Source organism: Tursiops truncatus, chromosome 10 (genome assembly GCF_011762595.2).
Source record: "Tursiops truncatus isolate mTurTru1 chromosome 10, mTurTru1.mat.Y, whole genome shotgun sequence".
Lineage (NCBI taxonomy): Eukaryota > Metazoa > Chordata > Mammalia > Artiodactyla > Delphinidae > Tursiops > Tursiops truncatus.
In genome coordinates, this window is record NC_047043.1 from 32,020,392 (window position 1) to 32,042,344 (window position 21,953).

The window sequence follows — 21,953 nt, forward strand, 5'->3', positions numbered from 1 at the left end:
ATATGGCTATAAATCGGCGAAATCAACAGGGAGAAACCTCTACCAATTAAATGGCTCACACATATTTAAAAACTATAAAACCAAGGTTATTATTATGCTGAAAACTAATTATTAAAAACGATTATGTTCTATCCTAGCTGTATTAAAGTTAATTTGAGGAATTAGAATCAAAATGCTTAAAATTGAGTGTGAGCAAATACAAATACAAGGAATAAACGGGCTGTACTTACACCATCTCTAAATCTGGTGGCAATTCACTTTCCTTTTCCCAGGTTAATATCTCTACTGCATACCGAAACATAATAGCAAAAATGTTATAAGTTCTTGCAATCACATCTTCTGATAAATGCACAAGAGGATCCTGAAAGAACAGAAAAAAAAAAAAATGCAACCATGTTAAATGTACATTAATTCTCCTTTTTCGAATTCTGCCTCCCTCCTCAAAACACTACTGTAAAAAGCTGACATCTTCCAGCTTCAGCTTCTCTTCAATTTGATCCTATACGTTACATCTCAGCAAATCAAACTTCCTAAAACATTCTCTTCATAATAATCCACAATCCTGAATCATATGAACCACAATATTCCACGGCACTCCAATGCCTAACAAATAAATCTAAAAATTTTAGAATGGCATTCTAGGATCTTTAAACCTAACATCAAACCATGGTTACAGCTTCACATCCCTCTAATCCCCAATTTCCAGAATAAACAAAGGAATGTTATCTAAGGATGGACAAGTAATATTTAGTTTTATAGGTATAAAGGAGAACCTGATTTTGAGGATTCTAAAGGGGAGAAGTCAACAAGGTCAGAAAACTGCTCCTCGATGTTGTTAAGAATCACTCACTTTCTCTCAGCGAGTCAAGCTGTGTATGTATTTAACAGAGAACTTTGTATATTAGACTTAACAGTGAGTAAGTCACTAAATTTCAAGGTTAATGTAAAAAAGTATTACTATAAACATACTCTAAGGTTATCTTTCAGTCAAGGTTGGCAAAATGTTTTACACAATCTAATCTTAATGCTTTATCAAATCTAAACATGTTATTTAGCTTAATGGCTAAATAGTGTTATATTCATCTCTCAATAAGAAAATCAATATATTCCAACATCATTGAATGGGAACCAGTACATTCTTGAAAATATACATAAGGATACAGAACATTTCTGTGCATCTTCACCAAGGATCAGCTTAGTGGAACTGATATAAAACAAATGGAGAAGGAGAATAATGTCAAGGATGAAGGAAAAAAGACAAAGATTCCTAAAGGAGATGGGTCTAGGGCTTAAAGAATGTTAAGAAGTAAGAAAAAGATTTTCCAAAGTCTTATAGCACTTTTTACCTACAACTCTTCTCAATAAACTGCTTTATATGTCCCATCAAAAAAAATTTTTTTTTATACTGCTACCAAGGTTTGCTACTATTTCTTATGGAGACTTTAGAAGTTAACATGGCAAAACCACCTGCTACAAAGAAGGTACTGGAACTGGTACCTTCTGGCGATTCATAAAAGAGTGGCTATTAATCATAATACGAACCTCACACTGTACTAAAATAGAAAGTAGAACCAAAACTCAGTTTTCTTCGTGATACTATCTCACTATACAGTCATTCCATTTCTTACAATTAAATCCCATAATACAAGACATTTAGAGGATTGAAGAATTATGATAAACAGGATATATAAGAATTAAATGGTGTTGGGACAGAAACAACCGCCAATTCTTGAGAATCCAAGCCAGCAGTGTCCAAACTCTGTTCTAAAAATCCCAGGGCCTGGTAGAGATGTTTCCTATTTGAAATACACACCAGTTTAAAAACATATGATTATCCATATTTTAATTATTTTTTTATTTTTTTGTGGTACGCGGGCCTCTCACTGTTGTGGCCTCTCTGGTTGCAGAGCACAGGCTCCAGACGCGTAGGCTCAGCGGCCATGGCTCACGGGCCCAGCAGCTCCGCGGCATGTGGGATCTTCCCGGACCGGGGCACGAACCCGTGTCCCCTGCATCGGCAGGCGGACTCTCAACCACTGGCGCCACCAGGGAAGCCCATGATTATCCAAATTTTTAAATGGCCTATGGATATAGATTCTTCTGCCATCTTTGTATGCACATGTTAACTTCTTGAAAATGGGTTACTGATTAAAAAACATTATTTCTGAAGTGAAGAGATGCTAGGCTGTGCAAGCCTACTCATGTACAACGGTAAATTAAACGTTATTTGAATAGACTTCTGTTCCAAGTGCTCGTATCACAGCATAAGTCAGTTGGAATGAGAAAATAAATAACCATCTTATCCTATGTTGTATTATCTAAGACTAATAATTGTTTTTCGTGACATTTATGTTAGAGAATGCAAGCCTTCATGAGTCAACTTTGATTTATTCTTCTTCCAAACTAGAAGAATAGCATGCTGTTACCTGTGGTTGGGACTTCCCTGGTGGTCCAGTGGTAAAGAATCCGCCTTATGATGCAGGGGATGCGGGTTTGATACCTGGTCAGGGAACTAAGATCTACATGCTGCAGGGCAACTAAGCCCATGCGCCACAATACTGAGCCTGCGTGCCACAAACTACGGAGCCCGTGCGCTCTGGAACCTGCGCGCCATGATTACAGAGCCCACGCTCCCTGGAGCCTGCATGCCACAACTAGAGAAGAGAAAACCTGCCACCACAACTAGAGAGAAGCCCACGCACTACAATGAAGAGCCTGCGCGCTGCAACGAAAGGTCCCGTGTGCAGCAACTAGACCCAATGCAGCCAAAAAAATCAATCCATCTTAAAAAAAAAGAAAAAAAAGTAAGCACATATTATAATAGAATTTAACTGTTGTCATATGCAAATAAGGTATGAATGAGGGTTTTCTCCACACTGCCCAACTAAAACTAGAAATAAACTAGAAACCAAAGTTATGAATCGACTTTCTAACAAGAAATAATATACATTCCAACTTATAAAAAATAAATTCATTAGTAATACTGCTTTTATCTGTTTATTATTGGGATTTCTTAATTAAAATTTTATTTAAAAAAATTCCACTGCCAAAAAATGTTTTCAAAAACCAGTACACTGTACTGTCAGAGTTGTCTATACTACCTAGGTTTAAAGCCCAGCTCTAGCACTTACTGTGTGAGACACTGTAGGCAAGTTTCTTAATCTAAGACTCAAGCTTCCGCAGCTATAAAATATGGGTAACAGTAGTATTTATCTTACAGGGTTGTTCTGAGAATTAAATGATATAAACCAAGAATCGTATTTAGTATGATATTCAGCTACTAGTTACCACTGATCTGTATTCAAATGGGATGAAAGCAGCATTGATAAGTGAAAATTTCAGATAAAAAATTTTTCACTGAGGTTGTTCATTCAGTTAAAATACGTTATTGAATTAAATTTCATTCCAAAAAGGATTTACAGCAACTTTTTTTGGCCAAGTGCAGCTTGTGGGATCGTAGTTGCCCGACCAGGGATTGAACCTGCACTATTGGCAGTGAAAACATGGAGTCCTAACCACTGGACCTCCAGGGAATTCCCCTTCAGCAACTAGAATACATCCAGTGTAATAAAACAGTATTAAAAAATAGATATACAAAGCAGGTAAAATGAAAATAAAGGAAGTAAAATAAACTGAAGTCAAGATAACATCTATTTATAAATGCCAATCATATAAATTTCCATACAGCTACTACAGACAAGCTGTTTTCAAGATGCCCCAACAAAAGGAAACACAGTCAGTTACGAGACTCACACCAAGAGAAACGTAACATTTCCTAATGCAGAGACCTAAGACAAATTTCTTACGGTTTTTATAAAGATCAACAAAGGAGACACTAGGAAAGGTACCATCCCACCAGCCTCTGTACTCACCCCCCATGCTCAAGGGCCCATTTGGAAAACTAGTTGGGCATTTATTGTCACGGTGATGGAAGATGCTATTACCATTTAATGAGTGGGAATTAGGTACAATAAACACAGTGCTTCTGACAGTGTATACCTGGAGTCAGTAAAGTTTTTCTATAAAAAGTCACTAAGTATTTCAGTTTTTGCAGGCTACAGGGTCTCTGTCATAGCTACTCAGTTTTGCTGTTGTAGTGGAAAAGCAGCTATAGACAATACATGAACAATTAAGCGTGGCTATGTTGCAATAAAATTTTATTTATGGATAATGAAATTTGAATTTCACATAATCTTCACATGCCACAAAATACTACCCTTATTGATTTTTCTTCAACTATTTAAAAATATAAAAACCATTCTTGGATTATGGTGGTGCCAGTAACACGTTGCAGACAAGATCCGGCCTGTGGGGCCAGGGTTTGCTGATCCCTGGCCTGTACAATGAAGAATGTCCCACCCCAAATGCCACAAGTTGAGAAGACCTGTGGAACTTCTAAACACTACCCCAACAGAAGTATATAATAAAATTTTTTACAACTTTTTCTTAAGATGTAGGCTGAATGTATAACAAAAAAATTACATTCAATAAAAACAATCCTATGACAGGCTAAAGAGGTTCATTTCAAATATTATATAGCTTTCTTCCATTTCAAGCATAAAATAGAAAAACCCTAGATAATGTATGGATTTAGTGAGTGGGGACCAGGTATGCTAAATATAATGTTATCTGTTATCTTTTTAATATCTTATAGTCTTCTCGAAGACTTCATTTCTCTTAACTGAATTCTTAAATAGGAATTAAATGGCAAAGTCTGGAGGTTCGATTCTCTGTCAAGTTGCTGGAATATATATTCTCCAGGCAGAACCATGCAATTTCAGCCAGGCAGGTTATTTTGCTGGCATCTTCTAAAAATTCAGGAAACTAACCAAAGTCTTCATTATTTGATAGCTACCCCGCTAATATATGAGGATAAAGCCAAGAGAGTAACTGCAGGCAGATTCATAAGTTTTCTTAGAAAATTTAAAGCGAACAATCTGGTGGTATCTAGTACATTCATAATGTTGAGCCACAATCACCTCTATCTAGTTCTAAAACATTTCTATCACTTCAACAAAGTAAAACCCCTTACCCATTAGGCAGTTTTTCTCCATTTTTCCCTTCCCTATTCCCTGGCAACCACCAGTCTGTGTTCTCTACAGATTTATTTATTCTGGATATTTCACATAAATGGAATAATACAGTATGTGACCCTTTGTGTCTGGCTTCTTTCACTTATCCTGATGTTTTGAAAGTTCATCCACGTTGCAACATGTATCAGTACTTCATTCCTTTTTACAGCTAAGTAATATTACACTGTATGTTTATCCATTCGCATACTGATAGACATTTTGACTGTTTCCACCTTTTGGCTATTATGAATAATGCTGCTACTAATGTGTGTGCATGTACTTATTTGAATACTTGTTTTTAATTCTTTTGGGTATATACCTAGAAGTGAAATTACAGGCTTACATGGCAATGTTTAACATTTGAGGAATAGCCAAACTGTTTTCCACAGTGCTAAATCATTTTGCATTCCCACTAGCACTGTACAGAGTTCCAGTTTCTCTATAGCCTCGCCAACACCTATTTGCCACTTTTTTGATTACAGCCACCCTAGTGGGTGTGAAGTGGTATCTCACTGTGGTTTTGATTTACATTTCCCTAATGACTAATACTCTTGAGCATGTTTTCATGTGTTTGTTGGTCACTTGTATTATATCTTCTTTGGAGAAATGTCTATTCAGGTCCTCTGGCCACTTTTAATTGTGTTTTTTGTTGTTGAGTTGTAAGATATATATTCTGGATACCAGACACTTATCAGATATGACTTGCAAATATTTTCTCCCAGAGTCCTGAAGTTTTACACTAGCTTTCAATTTTTTTTCAAAAGCAAAACCATTTTTTCCAAATATGTCTTTGTTTGCCTTGCTTATATTTTTATATACAGAATGCCAACCCAGTATGTAAGAGATAAAAACAGAGCTGCTCCAATTGCAGTGGAGAAATCTGAAACCCTGATCACTTGGCATCTCTCTGTAGCAAATCCTAGAGCACATGCACAAAGCAAATGAAACACAAATATATGTTTTCTATAGCACTGAATCATTCTGCACAAATTTTCATCTGTCTAAAACACAGTGAAACACAGTCTAAAAGATACTGTCCTACACCATAAGTTCTCTGGTCGTTCTGTTAAAATATCTGAGACCAGGAAGACATGTGCACTAGGAAGGACTATTAATGTCCACTTGCCCCAAATCGGTATCAGACCTACTTACAAACAATGCATAAGTTCTTTTAATGTACCCACCTCTCTGCCATTTAAAATTAAAATCTGAAATAAGGATCTTAAATCAAACATCAGATTGTCACAAACAGCAGAGTTTCAAGTATTTGTTTAGTGAGAGCCCATTATATCATTACAAATATCATTTAGAGAAAAATAATAAAGGATCAACAACAATTTTAGAAAGCACATATTTACAGCTGGAATGAGTGTAACTTGTACTGAGCTATCATCCCAGTGTTTGGTCTCATCACATATCCAATGACATTGATTTACCAGGAGATGATGAGTAGGATTGGCTGCCATATAGGACTACAGAAAAGAAAGGTATCTGATCTACAAAGTCTTAGTCACAACACAAACAAAAACCAACTAAGTTAACTGATCTACATATATAGGAAAAATAATCTCTTTAATAATAAATGAGGACTTAAAAAAACTCATATATGCTTAAAATAAAACAAACAAATGCAAAAGTCCAAATTAAATTAAATTTCTAGAATTTCAAGTGTGTTCTACTAGTACTGGTATGCCATCCATAAAATGCAAAAAACTTTCGAAGTATATACTTGGTCACTGTTAATAGTGAGAGGACTATTGATATTTTACTTATCCATTGCTATATTATAACCTAATTCTTATGTCTGAAAATATTTCAAACACATGGTTAAGACAGTATTTCCTTAGGAACAATTTTGTGAAAATGTTTTTACCTCTTCTTCCTCAATTTCAGAGGTGTTAAGTTCATGTTTCTGACAGTAAGGACCCTCTTTCCAAGCTTCAGTATCACCACAGTCACAGAAACCTCCACCTCCTGATGTTGTCATCTTGAAAAAAAATTGTAAAGTATCTTGTCAATAAGTATTTACTGAGGTCTACTGGATTATAAATAGGAATATCAAGTGCTAAGGAAATAACGTTGCTGAAGTGTTAATTTCTTTGGAGGGATAAAATTAAATAAAATGCCAAACCTCTCAATGTTTTAAAGCTGATTTTAAATAAGCCTATAGGCTAATTTAAGTGATTTCAAAATAAAATAAGCTATTCTGTAGTGTCTAGCAAGCTACAGCTATTTTAAAGAGGTAAAATATGTCCACTTGCATGACTTCCTAATTAGGAAAATAACAAGGGCTTTCTTGCTAGGTTTTGGCTAAATTGGTATACTGTTGGTATCTATGCTACCAGGTTATAAACGTAACAGATTCAAGAGTGACAAAGATTCCTATAGCTGCTGTCTTCTACAAAAGTCTAATAAGAGTGCATCTGCATTAGAGAAAGTGACCAAAAAAACTACAGAAATAGTTTATTTTTCTTTTCTAACACTCTCTAAATAGCATTCTTTGAAAAGGAAACATGGAGTGCCTAGTCATAAAACCTTTTACCACCTGTGGGCTTCAAAATTATTCATGCTTCCTTAAGATGTAGCAATGATTCAAGGAATCTAGCAAGATAAAACCTATTATTTAATAATTAGTAGACTGGAAATTTTGCTTTTTTAAAAAATACTGTGAGAGTTTATGGATGGGTATGAGAAGGAAATTTTAGAAAGAGCCTTTCATATTTTGCCCAAAGTATTTGTGTGTTACATATCACAAGGTAATTAATGTAAACTCACAAATGACAGTTATTCTTAGGGGCTGCAAAGATATATGCCAAGAAACATGGGCAGGCAGCCATATGGAAAATGATAACATCACCCTATAGCTTTTATGCGTGTTCTGGTAACCAAAGATAGGTAGAACAGTTTAAAGGAAACTAGGATTCTCTTACTGATTTATGAAAATAAAAAGAACATATAGGGCTTCCCTGGTGGCGCAGTGGTTGAGAGTCTGCCTGCCGATCGGCAGGGGACACGGGTTCGTGCCCGGTCCGGGAAGATCCCACATGTCATGGAGCGGCTGGGCCCATGAGCCATGGCCGCTGAGCCTGCGCGTCCAGAGCCTGTGCTCCGCAGTGGGAGAGGCCACAACAGTGCAAGGCCCGTGTACCGCAAAAAAAAAAAGAACATATAAAAATATGAATTCAATTTTGCAGCTGTTTTAGTTCACTGTTAACAATACTCGGGTAGAGTAAATAAAAACAAACAGGAGGAAAAGTCCTGAATCAAAAGTCTTGAATTAGTAAGACTGTAGTATATCTTCTCTATTTTTATTTGAGATTAGGGTGAAAAGTTCCAGCTACTAACAGTTCCCTAAATTTTTGAATGTTCATAGCTCTGTCTTCAGCTTCCACTAGAGGAACCAGGACAGGCTTAGCAATAATCTGCCTATGTATTTTGTATCCCTGACTTAAAAGCAAACATACTTGATTTTTGGAAAAGTACTGATTGCGTTATAGCAGTTAAAAAAAATTGATTAGTCTTATGTTCTGAAGTTGGCCCTTTTCTACATTGTAGTAGATGCCTCTTTAATATTAAGAAATGACAATTCTGTAGAAGCTGACCAATAGATAGAACCATTTCTTAATGGTATAATCCTGTCACTTTTACTTCATTGCTCACTCATCTCCCTTCAGAACCTCCCTCTTGCATTTTAACTCTCACCTTTATCCTCTAATTTTTGACAACTTGCTGTATAAACCTAGAATTATAAAGATAATAAACATTAAAAAAATAACAAAACAAACTAGTTGAAAACCAATACTGAAAGAGCTGTTATCTATAGTCTTTTAATCTTAAACCATGTGTTCCATGAAATCTGGATTCATAATTCATCTCTACACTGCCATCATATGTTTAATGGTATTTGAGTAACACATTTCTTAAACCACTCTCCCCTGTTTCAGTGTTAAATCTTGGAATTTTGAGAAGAAAAGGTATTGAGTATAAAATTCAATACTAGGTGTGGTTATTATCTGGATATTACTAACCCTATATCGATGGTCTCTGTGAATACTTCCCAAAAAGCACTCCATGCATAAAACACAAGTTGGATCAACTGCACAGTCTCTGTAAAGTTAAAGAAAAAAAAAAAATCAGAGTGTCATAAAATAACTGTATATTTTACCACATAATATTTCAAACTGGAATCCATCTTGGAAGAGCCAGAATAGTGAAATGCCTTAGTGTTAGAAGAAAAGAAATTATTTTTCCCAAAGATCTATCAGATCTTTGATCAATGCAGTCAGCTTAAGAACCTGCTTCTCATACTGGATGTGCACTAGGGGGTCTTAGAAGGCACATATTACTAGAATGGCAATTTTCCCTAAAGATTTGGGGAAATTCTATTTTATATTAAAACATACAGATGTATATGGAATAGATTTTAAATATTATAAATTCTTAAGATATTTTAACTAATTTAAATGGTAATAACGTATTAAGTGTTCAATATACAAGCTGACATGGGTCTCCACACTCCGTCTGTATATCTGATGGTCACACAAACCTATGGTTCATAAGACATCCTGATGGGGGAGTAGGAGTTCCACAAAGTGAAGGGGTTGACAGTGGTGCCTTCCATCATTTCATTTGCTTTTATCATACTGCCATTTAGATACATTTACAGATCATATCTTAAATAATTTCTATGATTCTATGAAATGAGATGGGGTGTCACGAAAATCTTTAAATTTCCCCTTATCCTTGTTTCTGTATCCTCATAGGCAACCACCCTACTATGCCTATTGTGTGCCCTTTAATTTGTATGTGTTCTTGCAAAATGTTTTGAATGCATGTATTTAAAAAAAATTTATTTTTAAAATTGTAGTTGATTTACAATATTTTATTAGTTTCACGTGTACAGCAGAGTGATTTGGATATATATATGTGTGTGTGTATATATATATGTTTCAGATTCTTTTCCATTATAGGTTATTACAAGATGCTGAATATAGTTTCCTGGGCTATACAGTAAATCCTTATTGTTTACTGAGTGCATGTATTTTTTTTTTGTGGTACGCGGGCCTCCCACTGCTGTGGCCTCTCCCACTGCAGAGCACAGGCTCTGGACGCGCAGGCTCAGCGGCCATGTCTCACGGGCCCAGCCGCTCCGCGGCATGTGGGATCTTCCCGGACCGGGGCATGAACCCGTGTCCCCTGCATCGGCAGGTGGACTATCAACCACTGTGCCACCAGGGAAGCCCCGAGTGCATGTATTTTTGATGTGTGCAAATCTTACTGTGTTATATCTCATTCTGTTCTTTTTCAATTCTGTAACATAATTCATTCATTTTGTATGTGTACATTTGATTTGCTGTTTCTGATTGGTATATAATATGCCATGGCATGTATCCAAAACATTTTTTCTCTCTACTATCCCGGCACCGGACACCTGGATTACCTCTAATGCCTTTCTACCAAATAATGCTGCAATGAATATCCCTGTAAATGTTTTCTTATGGATCTGACTGAGATTTTCTTCGGCATATAAACGCAAGAGCAGAATTGCTGGGTCATATACATATAGAGTTTTAATTCTGAGTGCCATGCTACTGTCCAGAGTGGCTACATGTGCCCCAGCAGTGTGTAAGAGTTTTTTTTTTTTTGTAAGAGTTTTTATAACCTGCATCTTCATCAGCATTTGGTTTTTATCTCGTTTGCTAATATGTGCCAGCTTAACATATATGAAATATCTTACTGTCTTTTTTTGTTTTTTTGTTTGGCTGCATTGGGTCCTCATTGCTGCACGTGGGCTTTCTCTAGTTGCAGCGAGCGGGGGCTACTCTTCATTGCAGTGCATGTGCTTCTCATTGCAGTGGCTTCTCTTGTTGCAGAGCACAGGCTCTAGGTGTGCGGGCTTCAGTAGTTGTGGCACACAGGCTCAGTAGTTGTGGCTTGCAGGCTCTAGAGCACAGGCTCAGCAGTTGTGGCACATGGGTTTCGTTGCTCCGCAGCATGTGGGATCTTCCTGGGCCAGGGCTCGAACCCGTGTCCCCTGCATTGGCAGGAGGATTCTTAACCACTGAGCCACCAGGGAAGCCCCTATCTTACTGTTTTAATTTGTATTTCTCTGACTGCTAATACATTTGAGCAACTCTTCATATGCTTACTGCTTTGAGGATTTCCTTTTCTATAAACTGCCTGTTTATATCCTTTGCCCATTTTTCTGCTGGGATTGCTTTCTTTATCTTGTTTATTTGCAGGAGTTTCCTATATAATCTAGTATAGAGGACATTAATCACTTGGCAATTTAAACATTGTAAATATTGTCTCCCATTTGTCACATGTATATTAGTTTTGCCCATGGGGTCCTTTGTTAAATAGAGCTCCCTATTTTGATGCAATTAAATTTACACAAAAATTCGTTTGTGCTTTGAGGTTTTAGAAGTCCCTTCCCCAACCCTAGGTCACAAAAATATATATGTTTTTAAAGAAAATAATTTTCTTCTATTAAACTTTTTGGTTTTACCTTCCCCATTTAGGTGTTTAATCCATCTGGAATCTACCTTTGCATATGACACAGGATAGAGATACTGTTTTACTTCTCCATATATAATGAGCTGCTTTTTCTAAAACCACTTACTAAACAACGTAACTTTTACCTATTGATTGTGCTGTCACCTATATAACATATTAAGTTTCCCATATATCCTTGGGTCTATTATCTAAGCTCTCTAAGAGTGATCTATTTGTTTGTTCTTATACTATTCCACATGGTATTACTATGGCTTTTTGTAGTATTGATATATCTTAATATCTGATAGGGTAAATTCCCCATTATTCTCCTTTTTTAAAGGTTGATTTAACTATTCATGAATTATTATTTATTCTTCTACACAATAAGTTTACAGAGTTCCTCGAAAATACCCAGCTAAAATTTTGACAGAGATTATTTGGAATTTATTGATAAGAGTAAATTATCATGTCCATGATTATTTCCTATATCTTTTATTGAAGTTTAAAATTTTTCTTAATGAGTTCTGTGTATTCTTGATTAGACTAATATCTAGGTACTTTCTAGGTTTTGTTGTTTTAATGATACACATTTTTTAAAAATTTCATTTTCTAGCTGGTTAAGGATGATGAAAAGAAATAGTATTGATTTTTAAGACCCTTGATGAACTCAAGGCAGTTTTAATAGTTTGCTGATTCTGTTTTATTCCCCTGAAGTAAATGTGTATAGTCTGTACATAATGACAATTTTATCTTTTTCCTTACAATAGTTATTCTTCTTCCCTTATACTGTTGACAAGGACTTCTAGTAATATGTTAAACAAAAGCAGTAATAGTAGGCATCCTTTTCTTACTTTAGGTATTAAAGTAAACACATCTAAGTATTATGTTCATTGTAGGTTTACTAAGAAAGTGCTCTTCTAGAAAGAATCAAGCATTTATCTTGTCTTTCCTATATAAACTGTGCCTCAGGGTTATCGAAGGATCGATGAGGACTGTTTCTTTCATAAAAGACTAGCTCATAAACAAAGAAGAGATGATAAATTAGAGTAGCAACATTTTGCTACCCCCTAATGAATAACGATCCAGGCAGCAAGCATCAGTGACTGCTAAAACATTAGGCAAAAAGGCTGATGGAGGGACTTCCCTGGCAGTGGTTAAGACTCCGTGCTTCCAACGCAGGGGGCACAGGTTAAATCCCTGGTTGGGGAACTAAGATCCCACATGCCACAGGGCGTGGCAAAAAACATCAATAAATAAGAGGCTGCTGGAGACCTTCACGATGGTTACTTGTGCCAGGTGCCTAAACCCACTGATCAATTTTAACAAAAGCAGCCAAGCATCATATACTTCCTGATATTAAGAAGTTATGCATCAGGCTTCCTTGGTGGCGTAGTGGTTAAGAATCTACCTGCCAATGCAGGGGACACAGGTTCGAGCCCTGGTCCGGGAAGATCCCACATGCCGTGGAGCAACTAAGCCCGTGCGCCACAACTACTGAGCCTGTGCTCTAGAGACCTTGAGCCACAACTACTGAGCCCACATGCCACAACTACTGAAGCCCGCGTGCCTAGAGCCTGTGCTCCACAACAAGAGAAGCCACCGTAAAGAGAAGCCCGTGCACCACAACGAAGAGTGGCCCCTGTTCCCTGCCAACTAGAAAAAGCCTGCGCAGCAACGAAGACCGAATGCCGCCAAAAATAAATAAAAATAATAAAGTTGGGCTTCCCTGGTGGCGCAGTGGTTGAGAGTCAGCCTGCTGATGCAGGGGACACGGGTTCGTGCCCCGGTCCGGGAAGATCCCACATGCCGCAGAGCGGCTAGGCCCGTGAGCCATGGCCGCTGAGCCTGCGCATCTGGAGCCTGTGCTCCGCAACGGGAGAGGCCACAACAGTGAGAGGCCCGCGTACCGCAAAAAAAAAAAAAAAATAATAATAAAGTTCGTTAAAAAAAAGTTATGCATCAATAATTATGAAATTATTATCCACCCCCCCCAATAATAGAAGTTAATCAAGCCTAACTACCTGTTTCGAGGAAAGACAGGGAAAAAAGAAACATTTAAGCAACACCATGGGGCCACAATCAGCCAAATCTAGAATGTGGAAAATTCCATAGAACAAATGACCTGGTTTCTTAGTAACATAATGGAAAAAAGAAGGAAGGAAAGAGGTAAAAGAGCTATTATAGTTTAAAAGAAAAAATGAAGAATAACAGCCAAATGCAATGTGTGAACTCTAAATTCACAGTTATGAGTCAATCAGGACAATTTCAACTCTGCTAGACAGCAGATAATATTAAGGAATTAGTGTTAATTATTTTAGGATATTAATGGTTATAGAGAAAAAAGGTACATACTCAGTATTGATTAAAAAGAGCATGTTGTCTGGAATATGCTTCCAAATAATCTAGCAGGGCAGGAAAAAAGTGTATGAGAGTGTATGTGTGTGTATATAGATTAAAAAGAGTTGCCATATATTGATAATTGCTGAAGCTGAGCAATGATTACCTGTCACGTCTATTGTACCACTCACCCTACCTTTATTATGTTTGAAACTGTCTATAATAAAAAACTTTAAAAATCTAATATACAAATACTCAATAAAGTTCCCTTATATATTCTTCGTTTGCTAAGAATTAAATCACAAACAATAATTGAAATACATGAAATGCTTTTCTGAATCAAATCAGAAAAACATTTTTCTTTTCTCAACTATTAAAATGGTGAATTACATCAATAATTGTTTTAAAGATGAACTACCTTTGGATTGTTAAACTAAATTCCATTTGATCATGATGCATGACTCTTTTAGTATATTCTTGGATTCAGATAGCTAATATTTTATTTAGGATCCCTTTCATCTACATTAATAAGGGAAATGGCTTTATAATATCTCCTCTTGAATTTATCAGGGTTTCAAATCAAGCTTATTAAGTAGCTGCATAAAGAGTTAGGCAGTTTTCACTCTTTCCCTCGTTTCTGCAGTAACTTGTGTAAGAAAGGAATTAACTGTTCCTTCAAAATTTGATAGAACTTACCCATACACAGACATCCAGGTATGTGATTTTTGGGAGGGAAGATCTTTGATTACCATTCCAATGTTTTCATACTATATTCAAGTTGCCTATCATTTTCCTACAAATCTATCCATTTCATCTACATTTTCAATTTCTTTTTAGCATTTACTTATTCATAATTCTCATATTTCAGAGGTTGTCAAACTTTCTTAGTTCATGGCATCTTTAGTGTCTCAACAGTTTCTTTCAGGGTATCACTAGACCAAATGAAACACCTAATCATTCTATTTATCAAACAGTTAGACTCAAAGAACTTAGTACCTGTTAGGCACTGCACAATTTCTCAAATCTTAGAATCAGACTGGATACTGCCACCCTCATTTCTTATTCCACAGGTATTTGCTTTTTAATCACAACAACAGAGAGGGCCCAGCTTCGGCAAGAAATGACATCACTAAAAGGAATGCAGTGAGTGTACGTCTCAATCTTCATTCTGAATTTTATATATGTGTATCTTCTCTTTTCTTACTCAGTCTTCTCAGAAGACTACCTTAATAATTCCAGAGAGTAAGTATCTCAACTTTTTACTTTTGCTTCATTTTCTGATCTTTTTATTTCCTTTCTTCTTTTTCCTTTGAGTGTGCTCAATTGTTCTATTTCTACAAACTTCCTGAACTCAATGTTTACCTTATTTTTCTTTTTTATCTTTGAAATAATTTTATTTATAGAAAAATTGCAAAAATAGTAGAGTTCCTTTACACCCTTACCAAGCTTTCCTTAATGTTAACCATAGTACAAGGAAATTGGACAAGGAAATTGTACCAAAAACATTGGTACAATATTATTAACTACAGACCTTATTCAAATATCATTGGTTTTCCCACTAAGGTCCTTTTTTTCTTTTCTGGATCCAACATAGGCTCCCACATTACATTAAATGTAATTTCTCCTTAATCTCCTCTAATCTCCAAAAGATTGACAGTTCCCCAGTCTTTTCTTGACTTTGAGACCATAACCCTTTTGAAGAGTACTGGTTAGTTATTTTGCAGATGTTCCACAATTTGCATTTGTGATGTTTTCATGATTAGACTGAGTTATGCATTTTTGGCAAAAACACCAGAGGAATGATGCTGTGTCTTTCTCAGTGCATCATAACATGGGGCACGTGTTGATTTGATATGCTTTATTACTGGTGATGTTACCTTTGCTCACTTCATTAAGATGGTGTCTGCCAGATTTCTTCACTGTAAAGTTGTTATTGTTCCTTTTGTAATTAAAGATATTTGGGGAGATACTCTGTGACTATGCAAACATCCTCCTATTTCTCCTCAAAATTTCATCCACTAGCTTTAGCATCTATCAATGGATCTAGACTACAATTATTACTGTGTTACTTGCCTAATGATGATTTTCTGTTTTATTTATTAACTGTAACTCTTCAATACAGGAAAACTACTGAAAACATCCCTTCTCTCCCGCTTATTTACTCAAAGAGTATGGACTCATGGATATTTATTTTATTCTATGGGTTATAATTTAATACTATCATTACTTATTTCATTACCCAAATTGTTTTAGCTATGGCCATTGGGAACTCTTTCAATTTGGTCCCCATGCCCTTTCAACAGGCCCTGTTCCTTTTTGAGGACTTTCTTACCTCTGGCAACATAACATGTTCCAGGCTTATTTTTTATCTTCCTTGTCCCAGCCCTGGAATCAATCATTCCTCCATGGAACTCTGATTCTTTTTATTGGACAATGGTATTTAGAAACCAGTATTTGGGTACCAGGTATGCTCACTGCTATGGTAGTTTCATTGTTTCTAGGCCCTTTTCTAGGCAGACACAGCCAGGAAATGTATGTTTGTATAGTTTATTTTTAACCTTTCTTTTTTTGGGCAAACATTTTAAAGTTATACATTTCCTTCTAAATACTACTTTAGCTATGCCCCCCAAATTTCAACATGTAATCTTATATTCAGTTCTGTTTCTAAATTTCCTCAGTACTTTCAGTGATTTTCTTTTACTTAATGTTAGCAATGTTAGTTCTCAAACTTTGTTTAACCTACTCTTTTGTTATTTGTTTCTAATTCTTTTTGCAATAAATATAGTGGGAGAACAATCTGCATGGCTCTAAGCCTTGAGAATTAAGTGAGGTTTGGTCTTTAAGACAAAATATACAGGTCACTTTTTTATTTTATTTTATTTTATTTATTTATTTATTTTTGCGGTACGCGGGCCTCTCACTGTTGTGGCCTCTCCTGTTGTGGAGCACAGGCTCCGGACACGCAGGCTCAGCGGCCATGGCTCACGGGCCCGCTCCGCGGCATGTGGGATCTTCCCGGACTGGGGCACAAACCCATGTCCTCTGCATCGGCAGGCGGACTCTCAACCACTGCGCCACCAGGGAAGCCCCAGATCACTTATTTACAATTGAGATATAATTCACGTATTATAAAATTCGCCTTCTTAAAGTATACAACTTAGTGGTTCTTAATATATTTACAAGGTTGTGCAACTATAACCAACCAGAGCATTTAGAGAAATGTCTATTCAAATCCTTTGCCCATTTTTTAATTGGGCTGTCTTTCTGTGTCCCTTACGTTTTCTACCATAAATATTAAATTTGTCAAATATGGAAACTGCTACTTTAGCTTTCTTTCTTTCTTTTTTTGTGGTATGCGGGCCTCTCACTGTTGTGGCCTCTCCCGTTGCGGAGCACAGGCTCCGGACGCGCAGGCCCAGCGGCCATGGCTCACGGGCCCAGCCGCTGCGCGGCACGTGGGATCCTCCCGGACCGGGGCACGAACCCGCGCCCCCTGCATTGGCAGGCGGACTCTCAACCACTGAGCCACCAGGGAAGCCCTTTAGCTTTCTTTTGTATCATACTTTTTGCCTGGTATATTTTTCTCCACTGTTTCTATTCCTATTTTTAGCGACTTTCTGTTTTACTTTGCCTCTCACAGATAACATTTTTGGATTTTTAAAAATCTGAGAACCATTGTCTTTATATTTTTATATAATTATTAAGAAAAGTAAAGCCAGTGACTTGTCCTCTAGGAGCCCATCATTTAACAGAAAAGACAAATGTGCATAGTTACTGTACCAGTCGTTAAATGCCATTATATTAAAGGTAAGTTGGGGGTTGGTGAAAGCACCCATCTCCAAACTCTCTTGATCATGGATCCCTTTTATTAGAATGTTTAGAGCACACACCATCTATCTATATGTAAATATACTCATATTACATATATATTTATATTAATAAATTTATATTGATAGGTTATACATATGCACTGCTGTACTAATTACAGTCCCTCAATTATACTGTAACTGGAGTCCCAAGAGCGGCAAAAACAAGGCAGAAAATATATCTGAAGATACAGTAACCTAAATTTCCCAAATTTGGTTAAAGACATCAACTTACAGATCCAAGAAACTCAAGGAGCCTCAAGAAGATAAATACAAAGAACATATAGCTAGGCGTATCATAATCAAACTGTTAAAATTCAAAGATAAAGTAAAACACTTGAAGGCAGCTAGAGAAAGCCAACACATTTCACATAAGGGAATATAGATATGCTAATAAAAACTGACTTATCATCAGAAACCATAGAGGTCAGGAGTGGATCAGGGTCTTTAAAACACTGAAAAGGAAAAGAAAGTATCAACCCAAAATTCTATATTCAGGAAAATATGCTTTAAAAAAATGAGCACAGACTTGCAGTTTCCAGCCCAGCATGTAAGAAGTTTGGAGGTCGCCACTCTGTCCTAACAACAGTAAAAAGCTGAACAAACTGAAATATCAACAACTCTTCTTAGACAAGTAAGACAAGTGAAGTCATAGGGCAAACTGCTAACCCCAAAATTGGAGAGACCAACAGGTGAACACAGAGAATAACAACTTATGAGAGCAGAAAGCCACTAGCACAAACCTCCACAGGAACCAGTGCTGAGGTAGGGAAACATGAACTGTAATTAACCAACTGTTGAAGGCTCAGTGTGATCAAGTTTGAAAAATTAAAAATTCCAGGGGGACTCCCCTGGTGGCTCAGTGGTTAAGAATCCACCTGCCAATGCAGGGGACATGGGTTCGATCCTGGTCTGGGAAGATCCCACATGTCGTGGAGCAACTAAGCCCGTGCACCACAACTACTGAGCCTGAGCTCTAGAGCCCGTGAGCCACAACTACTGAAGCCCGTGAGCCACAACTACTGAAGTCCGCGTGCCACAACTACTGAAGCCCGCATGCCTAGAGCCCGCGCTCCGCAACAAGAGAAGCCACCGCAATGAGAAGCTTGTGCACCGCAATGAAGACTCAACACAGCCATAAAAAAAAAAAAAATTTCCAGCGACCTGGTCATTGGGGGTCCCATACTTTAGTGACTTTAATTTCCTGGAGTTCTACTAGGTTCTCACAGTGAATATCAAGAGAAAAATTCTCTCGTGCTTCCAGCAGAAGATGGGTAAAAGGAACCACTTTGAAATATTCCAGAGCATTCTATTCTTAACAAAGTCTGCCTGCAGAAGAAACTATTTAATCAGAGCCTAACCTGCTGGGGTATTATCAGTCAAACTGACCTGAAAGAAGGGAAATACCCAATTCCAGCCCACTCTAGCCATCCTATCCCAACTAAAGGGGGAATGCAGGGGCATTGAGAAACACATGTGAAGTTCACAGCTCAGAGGTACAGGCACACTAAAAGACTGAGACTTAATCACACGACTATGGAATGTTTCTACTCCCTGACCCATTACCACCACGTTATTTTTTTTCCTGTAACACATTTTCTAGCAGATGCTTTTTGTTTTTTTTAAATTTTATTGAAGTATAGTTGATTTACAGTGTTGTGTTAATTTCTGCTGTACAGCAAAGTGACTCAGTTATACATATATATGTATTCTTTTTTATTATGGTTTATCACAGGATATTGAATATAGTTCCCTGTGCTATAATGTACCCTGTTGTTTATCCATCCTATATACAATAGGATTGCATCTGCTAAGCCCAAACTCCCAACGCTTCCCCCCTGACACCCCCCTCTCCCTTGGCAACCACAAGTCTGTTCTCTATGTTTGGACTATTTACAAGATCCCTTTTACCCAGTATATCACATGTCTAGCGATCAAGAAAAAATTATAAGACACACTAAAAGACGAAAAAATACAGTTTGAAGAGACAGAGCAAGCATCAAAATCAGACTCAGATATTGGAATTACCAGACCTGGAATTAAAAACAATTATGATTAATATGCTAACGGCTCTAATGGATACAGTAGACAGCCTGCAAGAACAGATGGGCAATATAAACAGAGATTGAAATCCTAAGAAAGAACCAAAAAGAAATGCCAGAGATCAAAAAACACTGAAACAGAAATGAAGACAGACTTTGATGGACTTATTGGTAGATTGGATACAGCCGAGGAAAGAATCTCTGAGCTTAAGGATGTCTCAACAGAAAGCTCTAAGGCTCATGTATGGGAGGGGAATTTGGGGGAGAATGGATACATGTACATGTATGGCTGATTCCCTTTGCTGTGCACCTGAAACAATCACAACATTGTTAATCTGCTATACTCAAGTATAAAATAAAAAGTTAAAAAAAACCAAACCTTTAAATATACGTCTTGGGGGAAAAAAGAAAGCTCTAAGGCTGAAAAGCAAAGAGAAAAAAGACTGGAAGGAAAACACAACAGAATGGCCACGAACTATGGGACACCTACAAAAGGTTTAACATATGTGTAATAGGAATACAAAAAAGAAGAGGAACGAGAGAAAGGAACAGAATATTGAAAACAATATTTATTGAGAATTTCCCTAAATGAATAGCAGGCACCAAACCATAAATCCAGGAAGTTCAAAGAACATCAAGTGGGATAAACACCAAAAAACCTTGTACCTAGGCATATCATTTTCAAACTACAGAAAATCAGAGATAAAGAAAAAATCCTGAAAGAAGCCGGAAGAGAAAAACAACTTACCTACAGAAGAGCAAAGATAAGAATTACATCTGACTTTTCCTCAGAAACCATGCAAGCAACAGGAAAGCAGAGTGAAATATTTCAAGTGTTGAAAGAAAAAATGCCTACCAACCTAGAATTCTGTACCTACAAAATTATTCTTCAAAAGTGAAGGTGAAAGGAAAACTTTCTCAGGCAAAGTGGACTTGGGTTAGTTGTAATATATCACAAATTCTAGGGCAACCACTGAAAAAGGTAAAAAGTATATATAACACTGATATGTTATGAAAGGAGTGGCTATATCAACATCTGATAAAATAGACCTTAAGACAAGGACTAAGTACAAGAATTAATAAAGGTCACTGATATTTCATAATGATAAAATATATCAGTATATAGCAATTATAAATATCTATGTATGTGGTTAATAAAAGAGCTTTTAGATACATGAAACATAAACTGATAGAACTAAAAGAAGTAAACAAATCCACAATCACATTTGGAGATTTTCATACTCCTTTTTCAGTAACTGAAAGAACTAGTCATAAAAATCAGTAAGTATAGAAGACCTGAATGGCACAATCAACCACCTTGTCCTAATTGACATTTATAGATTACTCATCCAGCAACTGCAAAATACACCTTCTTTTCAAGTGCATATGGAATGTACAAGACTGACCATGTTGCTAAGTCATAAAACAAGTCTCAATAAATTTAAAGATTGCAAACTTACAAAACTTTAATTGTGTTAGAAACCAGTTACAATATATCTAGGAAAGTCTCAAATATATGAAAATTAAACAATGCGCTTCTAAATAACCCATGGATTAAAGAATAAAATATGAGCACATTAAATCAAAAGTTAAGTAGAAAGAAGAATAAAAGTAGAAATCAAAAAAACAAAACAGATAAAAAAGAAAACTAACAAAGCCAAAAACTGATTCTTTAATCAGTTTTATTAATCTTTTCAAAGACAGAAAACACAAATTACTAATATCAGAATGGAAGAGGGGACCTCACTACAGATACCACAGATATCAACAGCATAAGGAAATATGCAGAGCTCTATGTCAATAAATTTGACATTATACAATGAAACATATTTCCTGAAAAGTACAGTGTACCAAAATTGCACAAGATGAAATGAAGCTCTAAATAACTCTAGTAAGCATCAAAGAAATTTATCAAAAACTTCCTCTGAAGAAAATACCAGGCCTTAGTGGTTTGTTTTACTGGAAAATTCTTCAAATGCTGAAGGAAGAACTCATACCAATTTTATACAAATTCTTCAAAAATATAGGAAAAAGGAATACTTCTCAATTCATTTTATAAGGCCAGCATAACTCTGCTCTACCAAAACCAGATGAAGACATTACAAGAAAGTGCAGGTTTATATTATTATTTTCTTTTTTAA

General features: G+C 36.5%; 1 protein-coding gene across 10 annotated transcripts in view; it reads right to left on the reverse strand.

The window, feature by feature from the left end:
- Positions 1–21,953, reverse strand: part of UBR2 (ubiquitin protein ligase E3 component n-recognin 2) — a 115,628-nt gene that overhangs the window by 72,045 nt on the left and 21,630 nt on the right. For 9 of the 10 annotated variants that reach the window (XR_012334453.1, XM_019949785.3, XM_073810711.1 and 6 more), the window contains exons 3-5: positions 9,101–9,179; positions 6,946–7,059; positions 231–361 (exon numbers count right to left, since the gene is read on the reverse strand). Coding sequence is in view for 9 of the 10 variants with exons in the window: in XM_019949785.3 (XP_019805344.2) it covers positions 231–361; positions 6,946–7,059; positions 9,101–9,179 (324 nt within the window). In the remaining variant the exon portion in view is untranslated. The remainder of the gene's footprint in view (positions 1–230; positions 362–6,945; positions 7,060–9,100; positions 9,180–21,953) is intronic. The other variant, XM_073810713.1, reaches the window with a different exon arrangement.